The sequence below is a fragment of the Jaculus jaculus genome, chromosome 4, assembly GCF_020740685.1.
Source record: "Jaculus jaculus isolate mJacJac1 chromosome 4, mJacJac1.mat.Y.cur, whole genome shotgun sequence".
In the NCBI taxonomy this organism is placed as follows: Eukaryota; Metazoa; Chordata; class Mammalia; order Rodentia; family Dipodidae; genus Jaculus; species Jaculus jaculus.
Window position 1 is genome coordinate 129,086,282 of NC_059105.1, and position 11,949 is coordinate 129,098,230.

At 40.3% G+C, this 11,949-nt stretch overlaps 1 protein-coding gene and 1 pseudogene across 2 annotated transcripts in view; one reads left to right on the forward strand and one right to left on the reverse strand.

Annotated features, from left to right (window-relative positions):
* Window positions 1-6,855, reverse strand: part of Fancl (FA complementation group L) — a 96,795-nt gene extending 89,940 nt beyond the window's left edge. For both annotated transcript variants that reach the window (XM_045147091.1, XM_004668946.2), the window contains exon 1: window positions 6,746-6,855. In XM_045147091.1, the coding sequence (XP_045003026.1) occupies window positions 6,746-6,835 (90 nt within the window). In that variant the 5' untranslated portion in view covers window positions 6,836-6,855. The remainder of the gene's footprint in view (window positions 1-6,745) is intronic.
* On the forward strand, window positions 4,063-5,074 carry LOC123460090 (annotated as a pseudogene).
* Window positions 6,856-11,949: the final 5,094 nt, after the last annotated feature.

Sequence of the window (11,949 nt, forward strand, 5' to 3'; positions counted from 1 at the left end):
TGTTCACTGATGTAAAGTTCATAACAGATTCTAATCAGGAATCAACAACTAAGTTGCTCCCTCATGTCTAACAACAGGAATAGAGATAATTAATGTTTTATATTTTAAGCAACTGGGGTTTAGTGCAGTTACACGGCAAAAGTTAGCAATGCAAGAAACATCATCACAGATCCTAAGGACATCAAATGAATAAAGTAACATTAGAACTAATACCAATTTAACTAACTAAATTAGAGATAATTTAAGATTCAAAGGCCTGGATGAAATAAACAATTTTCAATTGACTCAAGCTACCAAAGCTCACTCAAGAATGAAGAATCAGAGTACACTCGCTTTTTAATCACAAATAATTCATTCACATAAAACCTGATAACAAAGCACAAAAAGTATACAAATTCCAGCATAGTCATTTTGTAAAGATACTAACTGCAATGCCACAAAAGTAGAAATTGTAACAGAATTTGAAATAAGAAATCAAAAAATCCTTTTAAAAGAAAAGTATAAAGACTTTCTATTTTATAGCTCCTAGGTAGAGACCTACAAATAGAAATTATGAAGTTTCAAAAAATGGTCTGAGACATCAGGAAAATGCAAATTAAAACTACTGTGAGATTCCATCTCACTCCTGTCAGAATGGCTACCATCAAGAAAGCAAGTAACAATAACTGTTGGTGCGGATGAGGAAAAAATGGAACTACACTGATGGTGGGAATGTAGTCTGGTATGGCCATTTTGGAAATCAGCATGGAGGTTCTTGAGACAGCTAAAAATAGATTTACCATATGATCCAGCTGTGGCACTCCTAGGCCTATATCCTAATGACTCTTCTCACTGCCTTAGAGATATTTGCACAACCATGTTTATTGCTGCTCTATTCACAATAGCTAGGAAATGGAACCAACCTAGATGTGCCTCAAAAGGTAAATGGATAATAAAAATGTGGTACATTTACACAATGGAGTTCTATTCAGTGCTAAAGAAAAATGAAATAATGAAATTTGCAGGGAAATTGATGGATCTTTAAAGGATTACACTAAGTGAGGTAACCCAGGCCCAGAAAGCCAAACACTGTATGTTCTCTCTCATATGCTGATCCTAGCTACAAATGTTTAGACTTGTGTGAGAGCTGTAACCAAAAGTCAACAGCAGAGGCCAGTAAGCTAGACAAAGGCTATAAGGGAAGGAGGAAAGAGAAGGACTTTAGGGAATAATATTGTATATAAGTAAGTAGAGGAACAGATTGCAGAGAGTGGAATGGCCTAAGTGAGGCCAGGGAAAGAGACTGTATAAGAGAAGTCAATCAAAATTCTTGAAAGCCTACTCTTTTGGATAATGGTGCATCCAGAAGCCATAGATTACTACAAAATCTTCAGTGTCAGGGATGGGATACCTTCTAGTGCATTCTTGGTCAGAGAGGTCCCTGTTTCTTCCAAAACATTATAGGCTATTGCCAAGGCCCTTGTTTTCCTACAAGTAACAAATGATAAGACACTACTGCTAAAGACTTCACATGCATGGGCAGCAAGATCACTGAGAAATCAGCTGGTGCTGAGCTGAAAACATTCTCCCTGTAGAACAGCCAACTGACAGCTGGAAAAAGCTGCACTGTCTGAAGCCCTATGGGAGACAAAAGTCACCAGCAGTGAAAACAGTGGACAATGGAGCCTCAAGTTTGGCCAGACAAGCCAAATGACTGAACAGGTGCAATAGTGGCATGCCTACTCTGGGAGAAACCAACTGCTCTCTAATTAAACTGGAGGCCCAGTCTATGGAGGGAATACACACCTAGTACTGAAAAACTTAATCAGAAGCCTATGGCAGAGGAGGTCATGACCGTAGGGGTACAAAGCCTGCTCTTGTCTGGATAAATGCACATATTATGCTCACCTAAATGTCCTGAAAGCACTACACTTAATGTTAATATTCATATATTAATGCTACTCTCACTTTTGGTTAGAGAAGATTCTCTTTTCAGATGGCAGTGAATAATGGGATGACCCAAAAGGCAACATAGTGCTGAGAAGTGATGGAGGAGTGTCCAGCACTGAAACATCTCTATCACACCCTCCAAGGCTCAAGGTCCATTGCTGAAGAGGTGGTGGAAAGAATTTAAGGGCCAAAAGAAGGGTAGGACTCCTTACAATGCAAATATCCAGGCAGACATCCATGACCTTGCAGTGCCTAGCAATACCTTCACAAGGCCCTCATAATAGGAGAAAAAGATGACGACATCAAAATAAAAGAGAGACTAACAGAGAGCGGGATGTGATATGATGGAGAGTGGAGCTATGAAGGGGAAAGTGGAGGGGTGATTATCATGGTTTATTGTCTGTAAGTATAGAAGTTGTCGATAAAAAAATTAAAAATAAATAAATAAAAAGAAAATAGAACTGATAGTCTGGAGAGATGGCTTAGCAGTTATGGTACTTGCCTGAAAAGCCAGAGACCCATGTTTGATTCCCCAGAACCCACATAAGTCAGACACATAAGACACAAGGTGGCACATGTGTCTGGAATTCATTTGCAGAGGCTAGAGGCCCTGGCATGCCCATTCTTTCTCTCTCTCTCTCTCTCACTTCCACCATCTCTCCCTCTTTCTCTTTCAAGTAAATAAAAAAATAATGCTTGTTAAAATAAAAAAAAAAAATGGTGATGAACACTACCCACCAGTATCTACAGGACACTTTGAAAAAAAAGAGAAAAATGAAAGAGTTTTAAAACTATAAATAAAAATGTGCTCTTGTTGGACAAATATTGCATACTGCAGACAAAATTAGGGGTGATAATCATTTTATTTTTTTGCACACAGGCATATTCTGAGGAGAAAAAAATAAGAGAAGGAAGGGAAAGTACTCCTTATAGTAAATCATAAATGTAGAAGAAATGACAGTGTTATAATAGCAACATTTGACAAACATCACTATATTAACAAACTTAAGCAAAAGACAAGACTTCTAAAACTGGGAGCTAGAAGGAGACCCTACCTCAAAATACAAACAAAAAAAAATGGAATATATAATATATCATGCCTCAAATTACCTCCTCAAAAGTATCTGATATTCACCAAAGGAAAATGCCACATCACCCTAAGAAGGGAATTAAAGTTTATCATTAATGATGAACTAACTAAACTCATAGGCCTTGAGAAGACTACAACATTCTCCTTGTGGGTATCTTTGTCCATATCCATGACCTGAATTTAACTGTGAAGAAATACCAAATACACAGTAAGTGACATTTTACCTAAGAGTTTATATTCTTAAAAGGGAGACAGGGTGGCTCAAGGATTAAAGCCACGTGCTTGTGAAATTACTGGCCCCACATGAATTCTTTGGCACCTACATAAAGCTAGACAGAGGCAAAGGAGCACGTATCTGTGAACTCAATGCCCCTACAGCAAAGGGAGGGAGAACCAGGAGAATCCTGAAGCTCAGAGATCACCTAAACTGGTGGGCAAACAGTAACAAAACAATAAGACCCTGTCTCAAAAATAGAGGTAGCAGGGCAGGAGAAATGGATTGGTGGTTAAAGCACTTGCCTACAAAGCCAAAGTACCCAGGTTCAATTCCCCAGAGCCCATGTAAGCCAGATGCACAAGGTGACACACTGACTGGAGCCCATTTATAGTGGCTGAAGGCCCTGATGCATACACTCATCTGTCTCTTTCTTTCTATCCTCTCTCTCCCAAACAGGAATTTCTAGAAAGATTTCTTCAGTGTATATCTCAGTGTTGTGTTCAACTCTTTCCTACTTTTCTACTTGTTGCTTTTCCTGCACTACCGGAAAAAAAAAAAAAAAAAATCCGTATTAAAGAAACAGCAAGACTGGGTAGATGGCTCAGTGGGTTCCCGAGTTTGATCCCCAGAACCACATACAAAATAAAAAGGTATATGCAATCACCAGTAGCAGTAAGGAAGGAGCTGTGTAATCACCAAGGAACTGAGGTACTTGCATCTTCTAAAATGGCAGATTACCTGGGAACAAAAAGGACTACAAACCCATTCAAACTCAGGATGAAGGGGACATTGCCTTACTGAAAACTTTTGTGTACAAAGATAATTAATGCTGATTAATGTGAAGCAGTTTGTCAAGGTTGTGGTGGATCTCAGCAACCAGGTAGCACCTACTGACATTGAAGAAAAGATGAAAGTGGGCAGAAATAAGTATCAAATTCACATTTGGTTACCTCCTAAGATTGACCCAACAGTTACGATGATGCAGACAGAAGAAAAGCCTGATGTCGCATACAGTGATGTTCATGGCTGTAAGGAATAGACTGAGAAACTGCAGGAGGTAGTTGAAACCCCAGAACTTCATGCAGAGAGTTTGTTAACCTCCATGAGCACAGGCAAGACACTCTGTGCTAGAGATGGGCTTTTGTTAATAGGGACTGAAGCTTGCCTCATTTGAGTTACTGGATCTGAATTTGTACAAAAATGCATTGGTGAAGGGGCTCAAATATTTTGGTTCATAAACTTTTGGAAATGGCTAGAACAACAACAAAACCCCTGCTTTATCTTCATTGATGAAATTGATGCCACTGGAGGGGGTGGTTTCATGATAGTGTGGGAGGTGACAATGAAAGTTCAGAGAGCAATGTTGGAACTGATCAATCAGCTGAATGACTTTGATCCCCAATGCAAAATCAAGGTGCTAACGGCCACTCACAGACCTGATATTTGATCCAACATTCATTAAGGTTGGACAGAAAGACTGAATTTAGCTTACCTGATTCAGAGGGTTGGACTCACATCTTTTAAGACTCATGCTTGTTCAATGAGTGTTGAAAGACAGTAGATTTGAATTGTTAGCATGACTGTGTCCAAATAGCACTGGAGCAGAGATTAGAAGTGTATGCACAAAAGCTGAGGTGTTTGCAATCCAAGCACCACAAAAAATTGCTGAGGATTTCTTGGAAGTTGTAAATAAGGTCATTAAGTCTTATGCCAAATTCAGTGCTATTACCCACTACATGATATCCTCAAGTTTTCAAATAAAGACATTTCCTTTAGTTGAAATCCTAAAGTTACATAGACACCTTCCCATCAAACTAAATGATTTTAAATTTTTTTAAAGAAAAAAAGCCAGGAATAGTCATGCATGCTTGTAACCCCAGCCCTGAAGAGGATGCCAACAGGATTGCTAGGGCTTCCTCTTCAGCCAGTTTAACCAAAAACCCATAACTCTCCAGGTTCATGAAGAGACCCTATCTTTAAGAAATACAGTGGAGCAGCAACAAAGGACTTCCTCATCTGAGCTCTGCATGCGTGCACAAAACACACACATATCTGCACAAACCATTAGCACAAGCACCATGTACTACACACAATACAGAAAGAGAGAAACATGACAATGAAGATAATGTGGGATTTTATATCAAATAGCAGTGGGTGGAAGAAGTATAAAGAACATAACTGTGCCATAATCAAAATACAGGCTCTAGATTAGACAATGTCATTCTATCATGATTAGGTAATGGGTAGGAAATGTTAATGAATGATTTAATGTCCTGATTTTAGTAATTTTGCTGAGGTCATGTTTGAGTGTGTTCTTGTTCTTATGAATTATATGCTCAAGTGTTTATGGATAAAGGGGTACTGATCTAATCTCAAAAGAGTCAGGAAAATATCTATGCAGAATAGTCTACACTCAGAATAAGTCAAAGGGAGCAAATAGAAACTGGTTGGTTTGGGTAAAGGTATACTGAAATTCTTTGTTCACATTTAACACTTTTCTCTATGTTTAACACCTGTAGAAAATATTTTTAGACAATTCATGTATAGGTTACAATTTAATAAGCTGTGTAAGGAATGTTAACTACAGCATGGTCAATATTTTTCATCTGATTCTGACGGCTGCATATGTTTCCTCGGGGGCTGTAGCAGATATAAATCTACAATACAAAATACATTCTTCAGGGCTGATGACTTAGCTCAGTGGTGGAGTGTTTGCCAGAGCGCACAAGATTCAGTCCCAGTACCACACAAAACTTGAACCGTCCTAAATGTTTCTCTGACCTTGAGTCACGCTTTAACTGATAATTCAATAACTGAGGAAATAGAGGTGGATGATTTTTTTTTTCTTTACATGATAATGAATTTTAACCTATACTTTCTGTGATGGTCACATCCCAAGTTTGGTGTCTATAATCTTTACTGAATCATAGATCATTCTGGTAAAATCCACTAGTGCTCTTTGAGACAAGTAAAAGTTTCATTCAACAAATGGATGATAAATACCCTCAGAACGTCTAGGAGATCACCTCTATCGTTTTATGGGGAAGGCAGCAAGCAGTGGAGTGTGAAGTTGAGAGAAGGGAAGTCTCTACTCAAAATCCTAACCTAAGGTAACTTAATACAAAGTGGAAAGTAGAAACTGGAAACCACCGACAAGCCACTTAACCTGATTCCCAGGTCTTGATGTCAACTGTCAAACAAGAACAACGTGGCTGGGTTCTGCTCTCTTCTAAATTCTCCCCCGGGCTGAGAAATGAGACAATGACCACGCGTGCTCTGTGCATCTAAGTGGCTAAGTGTTACTAAGTGCACACTCCGAGGGCCGCAGGAATCCGCGCGTGCGTCCGTCGGGGCCCACGTCTCCCACGAGCCCGCGACAACAGAGCCGCGCGGCCGGCCGCTCGGCGGGGCTTCCCATCCGAAAAGCGCTCCGGCCACGGCCGCCAGCACTCCGACCGTGGGGGCCGCCAGCCCGGCCCGGCCCCGCCTCCTCCCGCCGCCGCGGGTACCTGAGCCGAGATGAACCCCTCGTACGCCGTCCTCGCGCGGTTCTGAGGAAGAAGCAGCGGGAAGTGGCGCAGCAAGGCGGCGGCTGCCATGGCCGATGGCGCCCACCGCGCCGCACATGCGCAGTCGGCGAGCGCGGCGCCGGGCGGAAACGGGCCTGGCCGGAAGAGCTTCCCGCTTCAGCGCGGAAGGGAAGGCGCGAGCTGGCCGTCCGCGCCGCTGGCCGGCCGCCTGGCCCTGAGGAGAAAGGAGTATGGCTCACTGGACACGGGCTTCACTGAGGGGAGTAATTCTGGCCTTGTCTGTCACAAATAAATCTCTCAGTCATTTTATTTGAAAGGCTAGTAAAATGTTCCCGGATTGGCAGAATTAACATGAAAATAGCTGTTCAACAACAACAGCAAAAACCTATACGTTCACAGCAATTCTCTTAAACATTCCAATGATGTTTCTCACAGAGTGCAAAAACAAAAAAAAAAAAATCCAAGAATTTTTATGTAACCACGAGAGATCAAAACTAGCCAAAGTAATCCTAAGGAAAAAAGAACACAGAAGGAAATATCATAACACTCAATCTAAAATTATACTACAGGACAATAGTAATAAAGTCAGTATGGTACTGGCACCAAAACAGACAAATAGACCAATGGAACAGAAAAGATACCCCACAAATTAAACCATAGTGCTTTGGCTACACTGAGAAATGGGCCAAAAATATTTAGTGGAGAAAAGACAGCTTATTTAACAAATGCTACTGGCAAAATTTGATATCTACCTGCAGAAAAATGAAATTAGATCCATACTTCTTTCATTATATAAATTGCAAGTCAAATGGACTAACGACCCCAATCTAAAGCCAGAAACACAAAGCACTAGAGAGCATACAGAATACAAGCATAAGCAAAAAACTTTCGGAACAGAATTTCAATAACACAGGAAAGAGCCCAAAGAATCAATAAATGGGACTACATAGTTCATAAAACAAGAATCACAACTGGACAAGAAGTACTTAAGAAAATGTTCAACATCCCTAGCCACGAGGGAAATACTAATCAAAGCAAGTTTGAGATACCATCTATGATGGTTTGAATGGATTTCCCCCAATAGAAAAACTTAGAGCTCCAGACTCCTGGCTGGAGGAGGTGTCACTGCGGGCAGTTCTATGGTCCAGCCCTAAGGTATGTTTGGGAAATTCCAGTCTGAAGATATGCAAAGAGGTGGATTTTATCCATTGTTGATGGGAGTGCAAAATAGTTCAGCCATTATGGAAGTTGGAAAAGAATTCTTTCAAAAAATTAGAAATAGATCTCCCATATGACCCAGTCACACCACTCTTGGGAATATGCTCTAAGGATTCCACATTCTACTACAGAAATACTTGCACATCCATGTTTATTGAAGCTCTATTTAGAATAGCTAAGAATTGGGAATGGCATATATATGTATGTATGTATATATATACATGTATATATATACATACATACATACACATACACACACACATATGTATATATACACACACAAGAGAATTTTATTCAGCAGAATGGAAAAAAATGTGCAATAAAATGGATGGGTCTGTAAAAAAGAAAAATCACATTAAGTGATATGAATCAAACTTACCAAAACCAAAACTGCATTTTCTCTCTGATAGGCAGTTCTTAACTTGTAATATCTATAAGTAAATATATATGGAGGAAACAAATATGGATAAAACCTATAAGCAAAGAACTATAATCAAAAAAAGAAATATCCAGAGATGAGCTAGAAGATGGGGGAAGAAGGGATAAAAGGATACATGTGACATGTAAGTATAAGGAGGGAAAATGGGAAAAGGGGGTATAGGAGGGAGAGAAACAAGAGGGAGGAACACAAGTTAGCAAAGAGAAATTTTATTTGCAATGCCATAAATAAAAACATGTATTGTTTAGTCTCTAAATATTTATATATTTTCTCTTATTCTTCATTTCTCATTTTATTCCATAATGATCTGATAAAATGCAATAAATAGTTCCAATTACTTTATGTCTATTAAGGCTTGCTCTGTGGCCAATAATGTGATCAAAGTTTGAGAAAGTTCCTTGGGCCACTAGGACAATGTGTATTTCATGTCGAATATTCTGTAGATATATGTTAAAGCTTATTATCAGTACCATAGGTTAGTTCTGAAGTTTCTTCACTAATTTTTTAATTGAAATTTTTAATTTGGAAGATGAGACTATATTTAGAAGTCTTCTACTATTACTGTATCAGGATCTATCTGATCTTCAGTGCCTTTTATGAAATTTAGACCCCCCCCCCAACATTCAGTGCACAAATATTAAGAATTGTTAGAGCATCTTTATCTCTTCCAACCAGTTTTGGTTTGGTTACTTTATTAAAGATGAAAATGGTCACACCAGCTTATTTATAGCTTCCATCTGCTTGATTAGTTTGATACTCATTTACTCTCAGTTTGTTGGTGTATTGAAATTTTTTCTACTGTGTTTTTATTGAATAATTTGCCTGTACTATTGAACTTTATCTGAGCTCCTTTTCTACCTCACAGACTCTTAGGTTTATAGTATCTTGAGTGCATTACAGAGTTCTTGGAACATTTAGCACTTTCAATGATTGTTTTTTCTTTAATTGTTTCTGAATATATACATATATATCTTCTGTTTCAGAAATTCATTCTTCTGCCTCATCTTATTTATTGATTATGCTTGCATTGTAAGTTTCATTTGATTGACTTTTTTATTTCCACCATCCTGATTTAGTTCACTCCTAGCAGCAGAGCTCTTAGAAGTTTCTTCTTTTTTTGGTTTTGTTCTTTGTTTGTTAATGCTGAAGATTATTCCCAAAGTCCCTTGCATAGTAAGCATGCTTTCTACCACTGAACTACACTCCTTAAGTGTTTTAATCTAGAAAATGACCTGATAGTTTACACTTGCAGGAAAATTCCTCAAATATTTTTGTGGAGGATAAACTAGAACTTGTTGGGAGCTATGAACCAAACCTCGGCCATGTTGACAGAAACCGCCATATAGCAAGTTAAGTTTCTATTTCCTCATCTAATGATCTATTACCAGAAATGAAGAAGCCATTATGCCTGGGTGACAGCCTCTCCTGGTGCTGCCAGTAATTGATGAAGAAACAAAGAAATTGCATTTAGCCAGTAACCCTGTGATCTCTGGCCTGAATATGACTCCTCCCCCTACAAACCTATGAAAACCTATGTGTAAAAATAAACTTCAAGGACTTCCGGTTAAGATGGCGATGTAGGCACCACGCCAAAGCAGCCTGGGGGGAAAAAGACCAAAAAAACTCGGCAAAATACACACTTTTACTAAAAAGTGAGGTGTATAGGAAATTGAAGCAGCAGCGGAGAAGTAGGAGAGATCCAGAGAATCCAGAGCCTGCACAGGCCGGCAAAAGCAGCCCTGGCAGCTCCACCAACCACGGTGGCGGCGGGGCACACCAGAAAGCCAAGCCGCTGGGCTTGGCTCTAGCCTCAGGAAAAGCCAGGTGCGGGAGCTTCCACTCATACCAGCGCTCTCCGCAACTCAGGAAACGTGAAGGGAGAGTGGCAATGATTAGCAGAGGAGCAGACTGTGAGGTAGAAGAACACGTGGAACAGCGAAAGAACCAGAGCAGCTGCGGCTCCCTCCCCTCTCCCACTGCCTGAGCCCAGCTCCAGCAAACAGAGCAGTGGTCCCGGGACCGGGCCACGCCAACCTGAGCTGACAGCAGGACCCAAGCAGGAGCAGAGTTCGGCAGCAACATCAGCAGCTCCGGAACCGGTACCAGTGGCCCCAGCAGCAGCAGACCCAGGAGCGGCAGCAGTGGCAGACCCAGGAGCAGCAACAACAGCAGACCCAGTAGCAGCAGCTTCAGCAACAGCAGTGGCTCCAGAAGTGGCACCTACAGCAGCAGCAGCAGCAGAGGAAACTGCAGCAGTGGGCTCAGCAGCAGCAGCTTGAGCTGCTGACAGACCCAGCAGAGGCAGCTTTCACAGCAGTGGTTCCAGCAGTGGGGGTGCTGATCTGCAGGGCCACAGTTTCCAGGCTTGGTTTGCCCCACAGGAAAAGCCAGTGCCCAGCTCCAGAAATCAGAACAGCAGCTCGACAACCCAGGCAGCAACTTGACTGAGACCAAACTCATCCAAGGTAACAGGGTTTACACCAGGGAAGGGTCTCACTTGGTCACAAGCTGACTGGGATCCCTCAACAGACCAGAAATCTTAACCTCTATGTTGATAGAGGATCTGGTTGTTATAATAACTACTCTGGTATACATATTGGGGCTGTTTTTGACTGAATGGGTACAGTGTTTAGTTAACTTTTAGAATCTACCTGTGTTTTATTCCACTTAGCCTACTTGAATACTCCCATAGCAGGGAAACTCAACCCCTAGGAGCACCTTTGTAGATACTCTCAGAGTCTTAAGAGCCACATCTAACACCTTAAGCGCCTACCCTGAAAATATATAACATCAAATCAATTGATACAGCTAAGAATACACAGCTAGCTAGAAAATCCAAGCATTAACTGAATCCAAGATGCAAAAATATATACATTATAACACAAGAAACACTAAAAAGCAAGACGATATAAATCCACCTAAAAGTATAAATGCATCAGAAATGACCTCCAGTGAGAACGAGTTAGAGGAAATGCCTGAGAAAGATTTCAAAAGAATGATTGTAAATATGTTCAAAGAAGTCAGAGAACAAATCAAAGGAGTCAAAGAGGAACTTAAAGAGGAAATCAAAGGAATCAAAGAAGATGCAAGACACCAATTTCAAGAAATAAAGAAGGCAATACAAGACATAAATAAGGAAATAGAAATAATAAAGAAAAACCAGTCAGAATTACTAGCAATGAAGAACACAGTTAATGAAATAAAAAACTCTGTAGAAAATCTCACCAGTAGAATGGATGAAGGAGAACAGAATATCTAAGCTAGAAGACCAGGTCGCAGATCTAATACAGGCCAACAAAGAGAAAGACGAACTTATAGAAAAGTATGAGTTGGAATTTCAAGATATTCGGGACACTATGACAAGATCCAATATAAGAATTCAGGGCATAGTAGAAGGAGAAGAATTTCACTCAAAAGGCATAGTAGGTGTCTTCAACAAAATCATAGAAGAAAATTTCCCCCAAATTGGGAAAGAGGTGCCAATGCAGATACAGGAAGCCTTTAGAACCCCAGCCAGACAAAACTT